Genomic DNA, 20,681 nt, shown 5'->3' with positions numbered 1-20,681 from the left:
CCTGCTCTGTAGGTTGGTTGAAGAGAGTGGACCCAAAGTAATCTGGGGGATTTAAGGAGTAAAAATATTAAGACAAAGGGAAATGGGCTGTACTTTCCTTTTACCATAAGCACTGTGGGGCAGTGTGCTGCATCAGATATGTAACCATCGTCTTCCCCTTTGAACTCTGGAAACTGCCATACCGACATTGAAATGGAATACTCGGTGTTCTGTGACATTGTTTTATATGACTTAATGCTATTCAGTAGGTGAAAACAGAGGATCAAGGATCACGGTGCTGTGCACCAATGTATCTCATAGTGTACCTCCAAGGCATTTTTGGGTAACCAATGATTTTAGGGCAGCCTTCCTGCTGTGTTGTTTGGCTAGCTGTTGGTAGGTAGTTTAGAAGTGCGAGCTGGCACCAATTGGTTGAAGGTATCTTGGATGAGGTTTGCATGCTAGGATAAATCCCAGTGTGTGGATCTCCTTCCCAGGAGAACTGTTGGTTTTTTTTTTCTCCTTTAGATGTTTTCTAGCTGCTTTTGTTGCACATCTTCCTTCAGTATTGAAAATGTTTCTCCGTTCAGATGTCTGCAGGGCAATGGGAAGGAGTGGGGTACTGTAGCTCTGCATTTGCTGGGACTTCTCTGTCAAGCATGTTCAACCTGCAAATCAAGTTACTTCCTCTCCTGGTTTGCTGTTCCTGAGGTCATCTTTTGCAGGCAGTGATTATACCTGAAGGCCTGCTCTGAGCTTCTTCTTGGGAGTGAGATGGAACAGTCCCAGCTTCATGAAGCATACATGTCATGGGGCTGGGGAACAGTTCTCTGCAACACGAGCTAAATGAATATGGATGCAGCTGTGGCATCCCACAGTGCTGTGACTTTATGTCCAGTCTTAAAGTGAGGCTTTATTCCCCCCGCTAAATTACCTTGAAATCTGTCAAAATGCTGTGAAGAACAGCTTTCGTGTTTGGTGAGGATTAGGTGGCAAGGCGCAGTGTGACATAATGTCTTTGCTCTCTGTAATCTTCTACCCCTTCCAACATCCAGGAACACAAGAGCCGATTCAATTCTTAATCTTGGTGTAACGAAACCACCTCGTGGTTTCTGTATTTGGGTTGATCTAAATTGGGATGGCAGCAGTTCCTGAATCCAACAGCTTTGGGCTATTTTAGGTGGTGAAAATCTGCCATTGGCACTATGTAAGGCATTTATAATTAACAAGCTAATTATGTAAAATGCACACTGTCCACTTGTTAAGATCTTCTTAAAGTTTCATAATCTAATCAGAATTTGCTATGTATAACACTTGGCTTGTTGTCCTCCTCCCTGCCTTTTCAATGCAACTTGGATGGATGGATGATCGATACAGGAAGGAAGTGCTTTCCTTAATACTGGTTCAGGGAGTGTGCCCCACATACTTTTTTAATACAGTGGATAAAGGATTTTCTTAATTCTTGAGCACAACCACATTGCTCTGATGGACAATTTCTTTCCTTCTGCTAAGCAGCACTCAGAATAAAACTTTGGGCCTCCCTGGGTTTTTGTACTCTGGTTAATTTGACTTCTGTTTGTATAAATTCTATATAGTGTAATAAAAAGATGTGCTTGCTGCAGTCACAAAGCATCCTGAGGTTATTTACCTGAAGTGTTGGCTGAGGTAGGTCTGGCTGAGGTTTGTGCTGATATTCTGTAGTCCAGTCACCTTCAAAAGGTAAGTGAGGATCCTGCCAGCAGCACAGGTCTGTTAAAGATGTCTTGGCTATCTATATCAATTTATTCATCATGTGTGATTGGCCACTGTTGCAGTGTCTGCATCTTCCACAAAGCTGTGCATGGATTCACTCTTTTGAGGAAGGGCTGTGCTGTTTCTATAGTGTTGGGCCTGGGTCTTTTTTAGTGGTGGGGAATGGACGTTGGGAAGTTGATAGCTGGTGTTCACATTGTTGGTTCTTTCCTCCTTGCTCTCATTGGGATAAATTGTGGATTGGATGGTGGTGTTTTGGGGTTCAGGGGAGATCGAGAAGAGGGAGAGCGGTGTTGTTCAATAGATGGCAGTGAGGGAAGGCCCTTGCATCTGGAGTAGAAAACAACAAGGATTATGGTGTTGGCTGGCTTCAAGGGAACTTGTCCTGCAGTGTGGGATACCTCACAAGAATGCTGCCTCCTTCCCTGTTAACTTATCTTTATCTGGTGAGTCTGAAACCTTGGCCAGAGCTAGTTCGTTTGGCTGGAGGCCTGACCCTTGGAGTTTCATTTGGAGCTTGTAAAACCCCAGAACTGCAAAGCTTCTTCAGAAAGGCATGCATGAGACACCTCTTGTCACAGAAAGGCATTAATGTGAGAACCTTTCAAGGTCTTCCTGTCTAGTTTTGTAAGGAACCAGCCTCTGCTCACAGTTGATTCTCACAGTCTCTGGGCTCAGAACGAGGATAAACCTGTACCATCCCATCAGCATAACATGTTGCATGCATCCTGCTCTCTCCAGTGCCCAGAAAGTTTGTTTTTTCACCTGTTTAGTTTTTAAATCTTCCACGAGGATAATGTGACATTAGAGTGGAAAAGCTATCGCTGCTGTGCAGGGGAGGAATTGCAGAGCTGTAAACTGCTCCTAAAATAGATCAGATGATGTGTCAAACCGCCCAACCATCTAAATACTCCACGAGCTGACCTCCATGTGATATCAAATAGGGGCTGGGTGAAATGTTTTGAGGGGAGGGGGAGGTGACCCCCCCCCCGTCCAGCCTGAACCTGCACACTTGTTGCTAGAAGTTGTCATTAGTCCGTGAGCTGATTAGGAAAATGTTGAGCCAGTCTCTGTGGCTGGGACCTTCAGGTTCTGAGTGTTATGTCTGGGGGTGGGGAGGGAGGAGAAAACTCCTTCTCCAGTTGTTTTTCTGTCCTGAGGAGCCCTGCATTCACTGTGACTTCCCCAGAGGGTTAATTTCAGCCTTTCAGCCCCCCAGTTTTTGGGGTTTGTGTTGTCTGTAACCTTTATTTTTTGTTGTCACTGCAGCGCTGCTGGAACGTGCGTGCACATAGGGCTATCTACAGGCAGTGAGGGAAGCGGCTGTGCTGGCTACGAGGAGTTTCTTCCCTTGCTGCCAATCTCTGTGGTCTGGGCAAGGGCAGCTCCATAACTGTGGCATCTGCTGAGAACAGACCAGGCAGTGTTTGGGACGGACAGCACGATTTATACGACAGACAGACTGAGGAGGGGAGGAAAGGAAGAAGCCGAGTCCTGCAGTGTGATGCGTGCTGTGGAGCTGTTAAATTTGGGAGATAAGGCTTAACAAAGGGCTGGCCGAGGTGTTAGGGAGACAAATGGGCGATTCATTACAAAGTCAGATGCGTTCCCTGGCAGGGGTGGGTGGGAGAGACTGACACTGACACATGGCTGGCCGTGCTGGCGCTGGAGCCGTGTGAGGCATGCCCACGTCCCGGCGTGCTGGGGGCTGCCGTGGGTGGGAGGCTTGCTGGGGACGTGGTAGGGTGCTGGGGTTGCAGAGCTGGGGTGGACAAAGCGAGCACAGCAGCAGGAACCGCTCCGAGGAAAGAGGGGGGTGCTCTGATCGTGTGAATCCATCTGCACGGTGTTGGTGGTGTGTGCTTGGGGTTGCTGGGATGGTTCATACTTCCATCCAGAGTGCAGGTGGGTTAAATGCTGCACCCAAGGCAAGGTCCTGCAGTGCATCTCGAGCAGGTTACTGGCTCAAGTGCCGAGAACATAGCAGAATCACAGCGGGTGAGGTTGGCAGGATCTCTGGGTCCATCAGGTCCAACCCCTGCTCCAGCAGGGCCACCCAGAGCAGGGTGCCCAGGACCATGGCCAGACATCTTTTTTAGATCCCCAAGGAGCTTTCAAGGAGATGTAATTCTGCCATACAGGGTAAAACTGAAGGTCTGATCCCTGCATTACCCTGAGCAAAACTGCCCAGCCCTGGGCAGGTCTGCAGGGCTTCGGTGGGCTTCATGAAGAAGCCTGAGTGGTAGAGAGCCAGAAGGATGGACAGAAATTGCTTTGGGCACCTTGTGAAGGAGTGCCCTTACCCCACGTGGGATGCTTTCCATTGCCCTCTTTGTGAACATAACAGAACACCAGTGCAAAAAGCACAATTAGCAGACATCTACGGGGTTTATTTTTAGTCCTCACTGTTTACGTTTCAAATTCTAAATATCCTTTGCTTAAGGGCAACTCTTCCCAGACAAGGGCATGTACCAAGAAAGACCATGAACTTGGATTTCCTTTGCTTAGAACAGGAAAGCAAAGTTGTTGCTGTAGGTTTATATCACAGATGACTTTCTGCCTTTTGGGAATTTGGTCTTCATTGTAGGAGTAGACGTAACAGTTTGATGTGGCTTAACCCTTTGTTGCAAGAAAATTGTGCAAATGCTGTGTTCCCTTGGGTGATCTGTTAGATATGTGGTATTCTGGTCCTCAGCCCCACCAGAAATGATTCAAAAGCAAGGGGAGGGATGCTTATGTAGATTTCTGTAAAGATGATCTAGAAATGTTCCTTGTTTTTATGTTATGGGGAGCTGTTAGGCCCATTTCTGGATTAAAGTGAGCTGCTGTAATCCCCCTGTCAGGGAGGGAGCAGAGTTGCTGTGCTTTTTTCTTTTTTACTGCAGCAGGGATCTGAGGCCCTGGGATGTGGGGGGTGTCTGTCAGTGTAAACAACAACAACAAAAATGCCCCTCCTTCCTAAAAACAAAAAACAAGTCAAAAAAAGCCACCGCAAGGTGATTATGTTCCTGCTAGGAGGGGAAGCTTGGTGTTACTACAGGGCATAAACGTGTGTACAGTCATCTCTCAGCATTTCGTCCTATCACAGAAAATATTCTGAAAACCTCTTTCCTCCTTCCACCCCATGTGGTACTAAAAGGGTTAAAATAAACCTTTCATTCTCTTCTCCAGGCTCATTCCTTCATCTTCTCCCATCGCACTGCTCCCCTCTTCCCTTTTCCCTGCACCAAAACCCCCAGCTACGGGTTGCCTACGGTCTAGTAGGACACGTGCCAAGTAACTTTTTTTATAAAGCCAAAAAAAAATAAAATAAAAATCAAGCAGTGGCCAGAACAGCAGGCAGGCGGGGGGCCAGGAGCTGTCCCAGCTGGGGAGGGGGGCACCGGTGGGGGGCTGATTCCTGGCAGAAGCTGAGGAGGGTGAAGTTTAAAGCTGTCTTAAATTGGGAGCGAAAGCCCTTGCTGCCGCCTGGCCCATGCATTCCACTGGCACCGCAGTTCACCGGCTGGTTTTAAGTTGGGTTAAAAATCCCCCATAAATCTGGCTGATTGCTGCTTCATTCTTGAGAGGATGAAGGGGAGAGGAAACAATTCTCCCCTCCTCTTCTCCCCCCACCTCCCTCCTCCAGCTCTGCCCACTTGCAGGCACAGGCAGTTCTTGGGGTCGAGGGACCTGCGAGCTCCCAGCTGATGGCCACCGGGTTGTAACAACACCACCTGAAGGTGTATAGTTTAGTGACACTTCCAAAGGTCATCTGGGAGCTGTTCAGCCCCTTCTGGCATGAGCCATGTAAATTACAAGGGCATATTGCAAAGACTCACAGAGCTGGCCCTACATCTGCCCTCACCCTGTGTCATCTCCTTGCTGGTAAATTTTGGCTCTGCCACTTGCCTAAAATAAGACGCCCCTTGCTCCCGTGGACAGGAAACTTGCTGAATACGGTTTGTTGTAAGGAGAGGGAGGAAGAAGGGAGCGGTAGCTTAGCCTTGTGGTTCAGGCACAAGCCATGGGCTGAAAGACCAGAGCTTGGTTCCTTCATCTGCTGTCGGGTTCCTCTGATTGCTCATGTCCTCCTCGCTGGGGAAGGAGGGGGGAGGGAGAAGGGAAGACACACTTCCTTCAGGGAGTGCTGTCATTCATAACCTGCTCTGCTCTCCTGCCCTACATGGGTGGGAAATGCTGCAGCCGAAGTATTTGCTTGTGGTGTTTCTGGTTGCCACAGGGCAAAAATAGCTGTTGCTCATGGCACCTTGGTTCCATAGGTTGTACACAGGAATGTGCCTTCCCAAGAACATCCCCAGCCCCCCACGTCTCCATATCTGAACAAAGTCACGTATCCCCTGCTTTCTTTGTACTATTTTGCCTTTAGTAGCTAAACCTTTATATGCTGTGTGCTGATTTTTTTGGTAATTTGTGCAGAAGTTAAGGGCATGCTTTGGCATGAGTTTATATGGAAGCTTATTTATACACACAGCAAGTGTTCTGTATGTGGGAGGCAACCCTCCCTGTCTTGCCCCATTCACAGAAAAATCCCTTCTGATCTGCTGTGAGAACTTCTCTGTTGGGCTGGTGGGGCCACCTCTCTTCTCGGGTAGGATGGCTGGCTTGTGGGGTGGATTTCTCTTGCTTGGACCACTGCATTCAGCAGCCTGGGAGAAGTCCTCTGACTCCTGGGTGAACTTCAGCTAAGGCAGGAAACTTGGATGTAAATGATTTCTGTGGTAATGCCTGGGTCTGAAAAGAGCTTACTGACTTGGGATCAAAGAGCGGTGAATGCTAGAAGCGTTGCTCCAACCTTGCACGTGTGAGTGTGAGAAGCATTCAGGAGGGCTGTGTGGGACAGGAAAAGCTAGAGATTTGCAGCAAAATCTCCTCCATCCCCTTAGCCAGGATGATGAGAGCCTGGAGGGAACCTCTGTGCAGGTCTGTCCAGGCAGAGGAGTGATTCAAGACAGGTTAAATGACCAAAGCCTACAAGAATCTACACATTTTTATCTCCTTAAAAAGAAAATATGAGCATACTTCTTAAGTCTGATGGAGACTGATGCTTCCTTCCCTGGTAAGTGGGGTCTATTGGTCTGGAAATTCCCCCAGGCTGTAGTTTGTCTCCTCTTTATACTCCTGATTCACACATTGAGAAGCAGAACCAGGGCATTGAAGACATTTCCCATCCTTTACTTGCAAGGATCATGAGCGTAGGGTATGGCTGCTTTCCATCTGCTCCTGCCATGTGCTGCTGGAAGCATGTCATGTTGTAGTTGTCTATCTGGTGGGGGCTGCTGCTTGCTTCTTTGCAACCAGAAGCTGCAACCGAGTTGTGTGTGCTACTGGCTAAAGAGGACACCCATGTCTGAGGGGTTTCCATCTAGAGAAAAGCTCTGGGGTTGTGTACCATGCTACTGAGGAGGAGATAAGGATCAGATTAACAGTTAGGACATACATGTCTTGAGAATCACAGCATTTGTAACTTAGGTTTCCAAATGTTTTTTTGTTTTGTTTAATGTCTCCAACGGCAAGGCACTATTGTTTGTGGAGAATGGCATGGAGAGTAAAAACGGGTGCGCACAAAACAGCGGGGTAGTTAGGATTGACCTTGAAGGATGTGCACAAAGGGCAGTGCTCTGTGGATGATGGAAAGAAGAAGGAACCAAATACCTTCAAGGGTTATCTTCATGGAGGCACTTACTTCATGCTAAGATTTCAGGATATTGTAGAAGCTGAAAAATCCTTGCTGAGGTTTGAAGAATACCTTGCATTATTTTTTTGAAGGGGTTCCATGGGACATGGGATTTTTATTTATTTTTTTGGCATGTGTTCATTAGCCAAAGTAGGAAATATTTGGTTTTGTAGCTTGGAGGATTGCAGTGGATTTTTAAACCAGTTTGTGTGGTGTTGGGTTTTGTGATCTTGGTAAGGCGGCAATAGATGCCACTACCTGAATGCTGGGGTGAGCACTGTGTATTGGAGCAAAAATGCTTAGTTCTGACTTTAAGGAACAGAAAGAAAACTGGGGAACTAATGTTTTAGTATCACAGGGGAAAAGACTTCTCTGACTTGAAGTGATTTGGGGCTCACCTGTGTTTTGCAAGCTCTGGCAAGAGCAGAGCTGAGTTTGGTGGGTGCCTTTTTGACAGTTCTGTCCGAAGGATGTTGAGTTACAGTGTGGGCACAATGGTGGCATCTGTACATGTGAATGCTTAAAAAAAAAAATCCACAACACACCACACACAGTCCAGAATGAGATGGTTGGCCATGGAAGAATCAACTGTTTTACCAAATATCTATTCCTAGTTTTCTTGGACTTTTGACCTGTTATATTTCAAACAGCAATTACCCTTTTTGGGATGGGGAGGGAGCATGGTAGATCAGCTTAGGAAAGCCTCTTCGTAGCGTGGCAGTGGGGGAGAGAGAGGACAACTGTAGGTTGTTGGATGCAAGAACCAATTATATGCCTGGTGGTCCAGCATAACTCGATCTGGCTCCTTGAGTTTTGGAGTCATTAGTTTAGGTATTGCAGTGACAACGGCTAGTGTGTGCTGTTTGTCAACTTGTCAGAACCTATTTTTATTATTAGAAGAAATGAAAGAAGCAGTGGAAAGAGAAGAACAAGGATTGGAAGAGTGGCGATACCACAAGAAAAGCATTCAAGTAAAAAGTGAAAATACAATTACCTGAGTCCTCGTCCAGGTGTACCAAAGATAAATCTCCCAGCAGAGGAGGAAGCTCTGGGATAGGAATGCAGTATTTCAGCAGGCTGGCCTTTGGGGGTGCATATAGCAGAGGTGTTTTCTCTCAGGAAAGCAGTTCACCTTGGCTCATGTCTCTGGCACTTGCAGAGGAAACTCTTGAGCATGTCAAAAATGAGAATACACTCACAGGTCTGTGCAGATGTCATCCTTCTGTCTTGTCCCCCTCAAATTCCCATCAGGAAAATCCCCAGTTAAATACAGGTATGCTTAGGAAAGAATGAGCTGATGAGGCAATGAAAACCCTTGACTTCCAAAATGAGCTGAAAATGGGATCCACCTGAAATTACCTCTCTGGCAGGGCAATGAGTCCATGTTGCTACAGGCACTTATCGGTGTGGGATGTGCAACGTGGGATTGTGCAGTGCACAACAAAGGCAGCTGAATGCCACCAGCAGTGGTTGTGCAAACCTAACAGTTCTTGCTGCTCACAGCCAGTGATAATAAACCTTCTGGCCTCAAACCAGCAAGGGATTGAACTGGAAGGAGATCTGGAAGGCAAAAAATGCACATGATGTTGCAAACTTCCTCTGAGATAGGCAATGTGGCACTGAGCAACCAGGTCCTTCCTGAGGGCTGAACAGTGCAAGCATGCTGCTCAGAGCAGAAGTCAGGTGAGGTGCACTGAGAAAGATCCGGATGAGATCTGAAGCACAGGTTGATTCCTTTGGCTTTTTAGCCCTCAGATTGCCCTCAGTTAAATTTCACAGTTAGAGCTTCCTGGGTTGGGTGAAATGAGCTATTTGGTCTCTGTCCAGTTTTCTAGAGGACAAACACCTTTGCCTGATGTTCAGCCCCCTCAATTCAAAATAATACAATAGCACAGAGTGCTGGCTGGCACTTTAATCATAATTATGGATTGGGTGAACATAAATATACATATTAAAAATAGGGGAAAAGGGAGGCTGGCTATCGTGAAAGATTTTCATGGAAGAAACACTTGGTCTTTGTGAGGAGTTGAGAAAGCATCCCACTCTGACACCGTTGCCTTATGGGACCTCACTCAGCCTAGGTTGCATAAAAGGGCTTTATGGGATTACAAAGGTTCCATGCAGTGGCAGCTCCAAGGCAGCATTTCAGGTGGGGGCACTGGCTCTGCCTGTGCGTGTTTATGATTGATGCCATGCTCTGAGGAGTGCCACCTCACTGCTGGAGCTGAGGCTGCTGCATGGGTCCCCCTGTGAAAACGGGCACGAATCCAGCGTCGGGAGGAGAAAACATGTTCGTGTGTGTTTATGCTGCTGGTTTCACTCATGGAGGTCTTCACCTGGAGGAGCTTCCTTGCCTGATGTTTGGAAGAAGTCCCTTTCCACTCTCCCCTAAATTTTCTCCTCCTCGTGTTGTCCTGGAGATGCTTTCCAAATTCACTTGCTTCTCTCTGATTCACAGCAGCTTGAAAGCCAGTGCAGTTAGCCTGAGCAGTAAGTCAGGCAGGGGCGGACAGGTCCCCATTGAGCTACATGTTGCACGGCTGGTTCGTCACCTGGTTGTATGTTATGTCCCCTTTTCTGTACTGGGCAAGGACTTGGGGAGAATGTGCTCCTCAGCATGGAGATAAGTCAGGAAACAGGCTGAAGGGGTGGAAAAAAGTGTTCTTCTGCCTTTCTTCCAGATCATCGTGCTGGAGGAATTATTTTCGTGACGTTCGTCAGGGGTGAAGTGGGAGTTTGCCCTCTGGCCCACCATGTGCACCTTGCTGTGGTGTCTGTGTGTCCCAGTTATCAGAGCTGGTGAGCTTCTTCCTGAGCCTTTGAAAATGGACATCGATAATTAGTCCATTTAATGTCTCAATTTCCTATTGTTTCCCAGGACCTTCCATCAGCTCATCGTAAGCAGGTGCTGGAAGCCTGTCCTCTGGCTCTGTGCAGCACATACATGAATCTGATTTTCTATCTTCTCCTTGTCCCAGGCTCTTTACTTTGTTTTTATTCAGGAGATTCTTACTGGGATCCCCTTAGAACTGCGTGCAGTTGGGCTGTGCTCTCAGCAAGTTTTACCAGACTGCTCTATGAGAAACCACACACCAAAATATCTGGAAGCCAAGCCTCCAAGGGGAGGGTGAGGAAGGGGCTCCAAAGCACTGATTGCTCTGCAGAAATCGTGGCCGTGGGATCAATTCCTGTACGGCTGCTCCCTGCAGTAACTGACCTGCTACGTGATATTCAGAGCTTATGTTTTCCAGAGCATGCAGCTGACTGGTACCAGCTCAGCTGGAAAGGTAAACTGGGCGAGGGGGAGCTGTGGGAAATGCTCCTACACTTCCTCCCTCTCCTTTGCCAGCTGAGGGTATCCCTTGCACTAGTTATGGTGCCTGCAGGAATGAACCCTCCAAGAAAAAGTATTGATGAGGTCCAGGAATGAAAGTCCTCGAGATTTTGTTACAGGTCTCTGCTACTACGAAGCTTGGACCAAGCCACCTTTCTCATAAACAAGCCACGGGGGCCGGGTGACGTGCTGTTTCCTTGGGCAGCGGTCGAGCCCGAGGGTTAATATTTGCCTGTGTTTCAGATGGAGCTTGCTGCTTGGATGTATTTATCTGTTTTAGGAGCAAAAGTTTTTCTTGAAAAAAACTATTCTGGGAAACTTACATCGGTCACGCTAGTTTTCCATTTTTCCCACAAATCATTTTGACTCTTCATTTTTTACCACTGCAGCTTTTTTTCCTTGAAATCCATGTACTTTTAAAAGTAACTGAAGGAGAGCATTTCCCTGACCATGTGCTTATTAAAAACAAAAACACAACTAAACCCACAAATTTTACTTTTTTTGTATTTTTTTTGCTCTGTTCTTTTGACCTCAGATGTTAAATCACCTCATTAAACAATTAGTAACAATTGTCATCTGTCCTCGACGTTGCTTGGCTGTGGCTCATGTCATGATTGTGTGCATGTTGTGCACGGGGGTTTGGGAATTCAAGCACCCTAGCTGTGGGCCCTGAGGGACTGCACTCCTGGCAAGATGTGTCCCATTGATTGCACCAAAATCCTCATTTTAAAAAAAGGACAACAGAGCACTGTTCCTGGGATTTTTGAGGGGGTTTTTAAGGGTTTCCAGGCTTGCTCTGTGTTTGGTGAAGTGGGTGAGCTTGTGCTCCACTCCTGTGCCCACTGCCCCACTTACCTTGGTGACCCTGCAGCGGTGGAGGCTGCGCAACCCCTGCTTGTGTCTGCCTGTGCAGGGCTGTGATGTTCCAGTGTGTTCTCAATTCCGGCTTTCAGCAATTCTTCCTTTTTGGCTGGGTAAATGTGTCTTCGGGACCTTCGAAACCCTACATAGTGATTCCCATTGACTGCGTGGACTGGCACCTGGCCGGAAGAGGGCAGAGCCAGGAGAGTGGGGTGCGGGCAGCCTGGCCAACAAACCGCTCATGAGCCCAGCAGATGTTCCTGCAGCCTCTCTGCTCCATGGGGCCGATGCCAGCCTGGTCCTTTTCCAGCAGCTCGTCACTTGACACCGGGAACAGTCCGCTGGCTGCTTTTGTTTCACATTGGAGTCAAGGACCTTGTGCTCGGAGGAGGCAGGGGAGGGGAGAAGGCAGCGGGACATATATTTCTTCAGGTCGTTTTTTAGTCATTCCTCATTAAAAGCTTTTGGCAGCATTGCCTCTGAAAGCATATCCTGCTCGCGAGCCTCGGGCTGTGGCTTGCTGGGTTTTACGTACGGATCTCTTCTGCTGAGGGCAAAGTGGCTGTACATGCTTTCTTGGTGTGTCCCTTGGGGTCTGGTGGGACAAGTCACCCTCTTCCAATTCCCAAGCCGGTTCTGGCTCTGCCTGATACCCGAAAATGATTTGTGGAGGGCACAGGAGAGTGGCTGCAGTGTTCTTGTCTTGCTGGTTTCCTGAGTTTCTGTGCTTATGTACCTTGTCATTTTTTCCCTATTTCGGTTTTAAATGAACTGTCCTGTGGCAGTTCTGAGTTTGGCAGGGAGGTGGCAATTGCCAAGGTCTTACATCCAAGCGAGCTCTGTGAGAGCTGGTGGAGAAAATTAATCCAAATATTGCTTCTTACCCTTCTTCTCCTGCTCCCGCCCTGTGCACACACAGCAGAGAGCCTTGCTGCAAAAAACACTTCTCGCCCCAGTGCTGGTGAACCCAGATGGGTGCTCAGCCACACTGAGCCTGTTCCCATCACAGCTCCCATGTCTGCTGCAGGCTCTATTTGTCTCCTCACCGCTGTGCCCCTCTGTCCCTCTGCAGGCTGACGGGGAACGAACCCCTGACCATCCTCCCTCTGACCTCAGAAATGGAGGAAGCTGCCGTCAAAGCCCACTACAAAGTCTGTGATCGCCTGAAGCTGGAGAAGAAGCAGCGCAGGATGTGCCGGCGGGACCCCGGCGTGGCCGAGACCCTGATGGAGGCCATCAGCATGAGCGCGCTTGAGTGCCAGTACCAGTTCCGCTTCGAGCGGTGGAACTGCACCCTTGAAGGCAGATACCGGGCCAGCTTGCTAAAGAGAGGTGAGCGGGACAGGGGGCTCATCAGGGCTGCTGGCACCTCCTGCATCTGGCATTTCGCAGGGTGGTCTCCCTTGGGTGCATCCTCTGCTGCTGGTGGGTGGTCACCTCCCCAGAGGCTCAACAAGAGTTCAAAGAAGGTAAAGACCAGGGTAAAGCTAATCTCAGGTCATCTATGAAAGCACGCAGGAGGCAAAGCATGAGCCGTGTGGCTGCAATTTGTGTTCTTGCAGTGGCAAAGCAACCCCTGTCTGTTTCCTACCGCTGGCACAGCTCCTCTGCATGGGGGCTGGAGATGTCGGTGCAGGCACCTGCAGCCGGCTGCTCTGCTTGCTCCTCGCTCCTGCTGGAAGTCGAGCCCTTGCTGGAGAGGAAGGGGTTAAAGTTCCCAAAGCTGTGTCCTCTTCTTTTAATAAGTTCATTTTTTTTCTATTTATTATATTAATCTTTCAAGAAAGAAATTGGGGAAAAAAGCTTGGTTAGGGAATGGAGACAAAATGGACCGTTCTGTGCTGGTTTGGTGGTGTAGTCAGGGGGAACCCAATCATTATGCACGTCAAAAACTCCAAATGCTCCTGTGCTCTGCTGCTGCTCTGCCTGGGGAAAAGTTCCCTGGACATGCATGGGGGCAGTTCCCACAGCCTGTCCCCGCAGTGCAGGTGGAGGTGACCAGAAGCTGAGGAGGAGAAGGTGGTATTTTCTATCTCCTTCCTTTGCACAGCCTCGTATAGTCCAGTTTTCCTGCAGCCTCCCAGTAAAATCCAGTTCTTATTTCTGTCCTGAAGCTAATGATGCAGCAGGCCCATTTCGCAGGTGGCTTTCCTGGGACTCAGGGGCTTCAGCGACTCTCAGAAAGTCCCAGGCTCAGTGATGGAGCTGGACCTAGAAACCCAGGGTGTGACATGCTCAAAGATAAGGGCAGAGGTCTGCAGTGCCCCCCTGTCTTGCTAATAAATGGCAATAAATTCAGAAGCGCTGGGGCTTAACTCATGCACTGTCACTGATGGCGGTGGAAACAAGGAAAGTCCTTATGAAACCCAAGAGGTCCAGCCAGAGCTGCAAGACGTTTAAAAATATCTCTGCATGCCAGAGGAGTCCCTGGATTAGTGGCGCCTAGGGAAACCCAAGCACTTTCTCATGCTGACACCTGGAGGCCACAGCTTGTTCCTTCAGACGTGCCTGCCCCCGTGGACAGCCCTCGGCAAGGGGAGGGGGTATTTCAAAGCAGCCTGAAGGTTTGCCGCTGGAAAACACCAGCGAGAACCATCCCACCCCCCTTGTCAGGACCCCGTGTAATGAATGGTAGTGCTGAGGGTTGCAGGGCTCTGTCTGCTGTCTCATTCTTCCATGTTTTATGCCCCTGCAACATCTCAGCCTTCCACCGATGCTGTAAATCCTTCAGCCGTTGTTCCCGCGGCATAGCACCCTGTCCTGTAAATCTTTCTCCTCCTCTTCCGAGAGCTGCTGGTTCCTGGTTCAGCATTGCAGTGAGTGATACCCCAGGGCAAAGTGTGCGTGTGCAGCCCACTAAGACACAGCTATTCAGATAGATCAGTGTGGGCTTGTTTTCTCTCCTCCAGGGCAGGACCATTGCAACTTTTTAAAGAGAGGAAAATAAAGGGGGGGAAAAAATCGCTTAAAGTTTCCCCCTCCATTATTCCACTTGGTCATCCGAACAGCTTGGCTGCTGGTTTGCAGTTTGGGCTGATGTGGCCTGTTTCTTAAAATAACAGGGGATTGTTTAAGGGACTTGTTATCCTCTTCGGATACTCACAAACAATTTTGGAAATGGCTGAAATGGGATAGCCATGGATGGCAGGCTGTCGATGCACTGGGGGTTAGAATGCCTGCATTGATTTAAAGCTCATTATCTTGTTACAAAATATCTCGGTGCAATCAAATAGTGCATGGCGGAGATGGCTTTAAATCTGGCCAGAGCCAAATGTCACATGGACTAGCTTGGAAGCTGCCTGCGGGTGAGATGATACCTGTGCTGATGGGCGCTGGGAATCTGTGGGGCTTTCAGTGATGGAGGATGGGAGGAGGAGAGCTGAAGCTGATGCAGAGATTGACAGGGGAAAGCCTGGTGAATGAGCCGTTCCTCCTGGCTTCATGTCAAACCTGGTATGCAGGGTGGTGGCAGGGCACCGACGTCCCTCGGTGATTTCACAATTTCAGTGCTTCGAACCAAGAGACCTTCCTGCAGATTGTGGATTTGTGGTGGCCGCTAAACTGTGCCAAGCCCTGGCTGGCTGCTGCTAATTGCAGTGCCTCAGGCTCTCAGGGGAGAGAGTGTGCATGCCCTGTTCCGTCGAGGACTTTGTTAGCGCTCTGGTACCTCCCCATGTCATAGCACAAGTAGTTGCAGTGGCAAAAGGCCAGTTCTACAACCTGGGAGCATGGAGGCTTTGAGACTCTCTTTAGCATCCTTACAGCGTAGCCTAGAAAAAAGTTGAATCAGCCTACAAAAGATGAGAACTGCTAAGGTGATGTTTAGTGGTCAACATATCCATGAGTTTTTGTTGTTATGAATTAAATAAATCTGCTCTTCTTCAGGTGAGCAGGAATGGTATGACAATTCTTAACAGTTTGGTTTGAGACAGCCCCAGTGGGAGGACCAAGCCTCTGTCTCCTGGACTGGATTTTCACCTTTTTTCTGCTGACTTTCTGGACTGTGCACCTGGCAGTGCTATGGGAAGGCAGGCTCTGGGGACGGGCCAGCCTAGTGCCCCATGAGCTCGCTTGGACTACCGTGAACCTCCCAAGGACCAGTTCCAAAAATGACCTGGCAGTGTCTCTGCATGTCCTTGGTTGACACACCAGTTTACAGATATATCCACTACTGTCACCATCCACTTGTGTTATTTTTGAGTGGGGGATTTCTTGAGTCACATCCAAAGCTGTTCTGGAATTGCATCTCAAATATGCAGTCGTTTACTGCTTCCATAGCTGGAGAATGGGGAGCTATAAATACTGGCATGTTTGCTTTTTATTTTTGTCTTTTTCATTTGTATTGAATTCATTAATCTCTCTGGGCCTCAGTTTACCTGTATGGGGGAGGCGGATGCTGTTGCAACCCTGCAGGTGAGCATAGAGGTGTTTAAAATAATAACAAGAGAAAAAAAAGGTTGTACACGAATGGTTTGAGCTGTAAACAACTTCTTCAGGTATTTGGGGTACTGCCTTGAGTGACAGGCTGGCTATGAAGTGCTTCCAGTCCTCAGGTGCCTTTTGTTAACAATTTTGTTGGACTTGATTAGGTCCTGGTGACTTTTGTGAGGGAGAAGGAAACCCTCAAGCTTTCTACCCCAATCACCTGACTGGAAGTTAGTGCTGGGCTCCTATTATTTGGTGGCCCCTTGGTAGGAGCACTGCTGTACAGTAATGATGGTACCTCCACAGCCTGACCAGATCTTGCTCACCTCCTGTTCTCAGGTACAGACTGAAGAGTGACAGCCACAAAGCTGTTTATTCGATTTGGTTTTGTTTCAATCCTGGTTTGTGCCACCTCAATCCATCATTCCCTGTTCTCCACCACATCCTCTCCACCACCAACAATGTCTGTAGAGCTTGACATGTTCCGATGTCGCTCAGACCTTCCCATTATGTTTTTTCTACCTCAGTTTTTATTTCTTTTAACCCTCGCTCTGGGTGCAATTCAAGCTGCCTCCTCTCTCCCTCAGGCTTTAAGGAGACAGCCTTCCTGTACGCCATTTCCTCGGCGGGGCTGACGCACGCCATGGCTAAGGCATGCAGCGCGGGCCGGATGGAGCGCTGCACCTGTGATGAGGCCCCCGACCTGGAGAACCGCGAGGCCTGGCAGTGGGGTGGCTGCGGCGACAACCTGAAATACAGCAACAAGTTTGTCAAGGAGTTCCTGGGGAGGAAGCCCAACAAGGACCTGCGAGCCAGGGTGGACTTCCACAACAACCTCGTGGGCATGAAGGTGAGCCATGGGTGGGTGCGAGGCCTGCAGAGAGGTGGGGTTGGGGGACTTCTTGGTGGTGGTAGGGTTTGTGAGGGAAATAAGATTGTGAGGGAAATAAGGAAACAAGGTGCTGTCCTGCTTGGAAACGGGATGCAAAATATGTGGAGTCATCCTTTTTTTTTTTTTTTTTTTCCCTGAAGTGGTGAAGTCTTATTAGGGACTTATTAGGGACCCTGTTTTGGTCACTGTGCTTCAAGAATTGTACAAAGCCATTGGATAGAGAGCAGAGGGAAAGAAAAAGGACTCTCCAGAAAACACGAGCTGTGTGAAAGACCCCTGGCTTTTGCTCTTTTTTTTTTTTCATTTTTTCTTCTCCCACCCTTATCCTGGAGGACTTGGAGGGTTTCCCACTCCTTACTTCATACTCCTCCCCATGAGGCTTTGTGCTCCTGCCTGGGGCCTCCACCAGGAGCGATGTAAAGAACAAATTATCTGCAACTGCTGGCTCATCCCAGCAAGAGATGAGAAAGGAAAGGACTTTCCACCTTCTCCCATCAACTGCTTGGATGTACCTAGCCTAGAGCTGCTCAAACACTAAAATCCCCCAGACTGGCCAGCACAGGTGCCTAGGATCAGTGTTTCATTGCGCCAACCTCGAAGGGGGACATACTGTAAGGCTATAAATAGCCTTCAAGCCTCGTTATTGTCCTTGTGATTGGATGGAGGGTTGGGGCAGGGATGGGGACCTGGGTCTCCAGTTTCCCAGGCAAATGCTGCCGAGCCAGTTGTGCATTCTAGGAATCACCATCCCAGCTCAGTTGTTCCTGTGTGTATGCATAAAATGTCATTCCTCGCGACAGAGCTGGGGCATCAGAGAATGCCACCAGTGAGTGCTGGCCAGCAAAAAAGTTTCCCCCTCTCCCCACCACCAGATGCTCCTCGACAGCACTGAGATCAGGATTAGAAATATCCTGGATTTAGCTGGTGTCTGGCTTTGGCTGACAGCTTTTCTGCCTCTGGATTAAAAGGCTCAGTGCCTCTGAACTCCTGTTGCAGCTCTCTGGCGTGTGAAACAGGCTCTGCAGAGTGATGAAATCTGTTTTAATCCTTGTGGTTGATCGTTCCCGAGGGCCTGTCCTATAGCTCTTTGGAGTTGGCTGTGTAACAAATGGAACAGAAAATGGGGAAGGTGGTCCATGAAGGCTGTTATTTCATGCTGTAGAGAGCTGTGAGATGTCCCTGCTGTACTCCTTTTCCAGAGTTACATAATGCAGTCTTCTCAGAACCCAGATGGCTGTGGCTTTAGGTACCACTGACATGTTCTTGTAAATCCATATACATCTCCCCTCCAGCACTGGTGGGGCTAAAACACTTGCCCAAGAGATTTGACCTAACTCCCAGTGCTTTCCATCCCAGTAGCTGCAGGCAGGATGCCCATATGGCTGAGAGCCAGTCCCATATGGCTGAGACCCAGTCTTGGATTTTGGTTAGGTGGCCTTATTTGTCAGCTCTGCTCTCCACTGTCTGTGCGGCTTTGAGCTAAATGAACTCCAAGGATAAGCTGGAGGGAGCGAATCTCTCCATTCTGTCTGCGCTTTCTTGTCCTGATCCTACTGTGAGTTAGGCCCTGGGGCAATGGGAGATATCAGGGACTCTCTTGCATCCTCTGCCTCCACTTTACTTGGCACGGTCAGGCCCTGGTCATTGGCAGTGGTTTCTGAGCGCTAGTGTAATATCTGCAGCTAAACAGCTGAGTAACAGTTGTGACGGTTGTCCAGACACCGAGAGCCCTCATGGCAATCCAAGTCAGAGACCTTTGCTGCAGGTCAGTGATCCGGTGTTCCTATTTTAGTCCACCCACGCTGTGCCTGTTGAGTTGGTATTGCTGTCTGACAGCTTTGCCTTGCCTGTTTGTGGCAGTGGTTGAAATGATTTCTCTGTTTATGCTCCTGGAATAATTGTACCTTAGTGTGGTTGAAAGGCAAGCTAAGCAGCCCACCAGATTCACAGCGGCACCGCAAAGCACGGCAGAGAACAAGAGAATTGCATGTTAAGAAGGAAGCTTTTATGAGGATGGTGGTTAATGATCAGGGGAACATATATCTATGTAGTCAGGATTTGTGGATCTAATGTATTGGCACAATATCATGTCATTAAGTTGATGGTCGGAGATGTTTGAGTCGGAGGTGAGGCTGGCTTTGTAACTGCAAGGTCAAAACCTGCAACACTTGCTTCAGGCTTCAAAATGTTGAAACTGATTTGAAGCCTGAGCCTTCTTGGTGGGGTGGTTGGATTGTCTCTGGCACTGCTTACGCTTGGGTCTATAGTACTATCAGGTTTAATCCGCTTGCTTCCTGCCAGCCCTGTTTTTCACTTATGCTGCTGGTGTAACATTGGTGGGGGATGAGAGTGGTCCAGCATTCAGTACCAGGCTCCCTTACTGAGTTACTGATATCTTCCTTGACAAAGGCAGTGGGTGAAATATGAAATGATTCTATGAAACTTGACATGCATCCTTTACTTTTCTTTCTCCGGTTAGCTGCCCATCAGCTAACTGCTGTCGTACAGACTTACCAACCATTGCATAGCAGGAGATGCTAACCTGGTGGCTGTGAAGATCTAATACTGCTTTGAATTAACCTAGTTTATTTATTTTGATAATAAATCATGTATTTGATGTGAATGAAAAGTCATATAGAACGAGTGCAGATAGCCTTGATTTGTGCCATTTTGGAACAGAACAATTTTGAAACAGTTTGTTAAATGACTAAGTTACTCTCACAGACCTTGGTGCATTAAATATCCCCATGAGCTACAAAAGGATGATTTTGGTGATTTTGAGCAGGAGCTGAGATACAAACTGGGTGCCTTTCCCGAGGTTATGCAGCATGCTGAGGATGGAGCAGGAGAGTGAGGCCACCTCTCCCGAATTCCTGCTCAGCACCCGTTGTTTTTCCTCTAACCAAGCTGCAGATTTTATGTCTATTAGTGAAGCCATACAGGTATGAACCGAAACCTTAGCTGTGCTACACACTATTTTGGACTGTGCTGGGAGTGGACAAGGAGACTTTCTTTTCCAGTACTTTGCTTTGCTGCAGGAGCTTGCTGCTGCGCCTGCCCACGTTGGTGTAGGTACAGCCTATGTATGGATGTGTGTGTGTTTGCTGGGGAGTGGAGGAATATCTATCAAAGATATAGCACAAGCTTGGTGGTCTCTCACTGATTCTTAGCAACATATAATCCTTCCCGTCTAATTACTCCCAACCATGGCTAAATGTATAAATAGTCCCTTGAGACCCAGAAAAAATAGGACCTGTGCTTAATTGACTGAATTGGCAACAAACTCTTCCCTCCTGGTCGGCACGGCAGTTTCTCCATGGTGTCACGCTAGCAAACAATCCGCGTATTTCTGGGAGGGTGACATTATCCTATCCCACCTAGTTTTAGTGTCTCTTGGTAGAAGTTCTCATTTAATTATTATTTTACTTCTGCTTTTTACAACCTTGATGGGCCGACTATAATTTTGCTGCCACCAATGAAATAATCACAGAGCATGTTGTGCCCGTGATGGCTCACAAAGTTATATGATATGACCTCAATCGCTAATGAAAGGGTGAGCTTGTCTAGCGTGAGGATGAGGTAATTAGACCAGAACTTCTCCAGCCTTCTCTTTATTGAAAAGTAGGAGCTCTGAATAGACCACTTATTAAAAAAGCAATTTCCCTTCCTTTGCCAAATCTGCTCTTGCTCATTCAGCTATTCTTTCAGAGAGGTCTTGGGTGGAGAGGGTGTGTGCTGGGGGGAGCTGTCTATGCGTCAAG

The 20,681-nt window shown here is 48.3% G+C and overlaps 1 protein-coding gene across 1 annotated transcript in view; it reads left to right on the top strand.

Annotated features, from left to right (window-relative positions):
* The window catches only part of WNT9A (Wnt family member 9A), a 56,071-nt gene that overhangs the window by 21,199 nt on the left and 14,191 nt on the right, over positions 1–20,681 (top strand). The window contains exons 2-3 of the mRNA XM_080579619.1: positions 12,676–12,935; positions 16,616–16,878. Coding sequence (XP_080435745.1) covers positions 12,676–12,935; positions 16,616–16,878 — 523 coding nt within the window. The remainder of the gene's footprint in view (positions 1–12,675; positions 12,936–16,615; positions 16,879–20,681) is intronic.

Source organism: Anser brachyrhynchus (assembly GCF_964034855.1).
Source record: "Anser brachyrhynchus genome assembly, chromosome: 2".
NCBI lineage: Eukaryota > Metazoa > Chordata > Aves > Anseriformes > Anatidae > Anser > Anser brachyrhynchus.
This window is presented reverse-complemented; position numbering and strand designations above follow the sequence as displayed.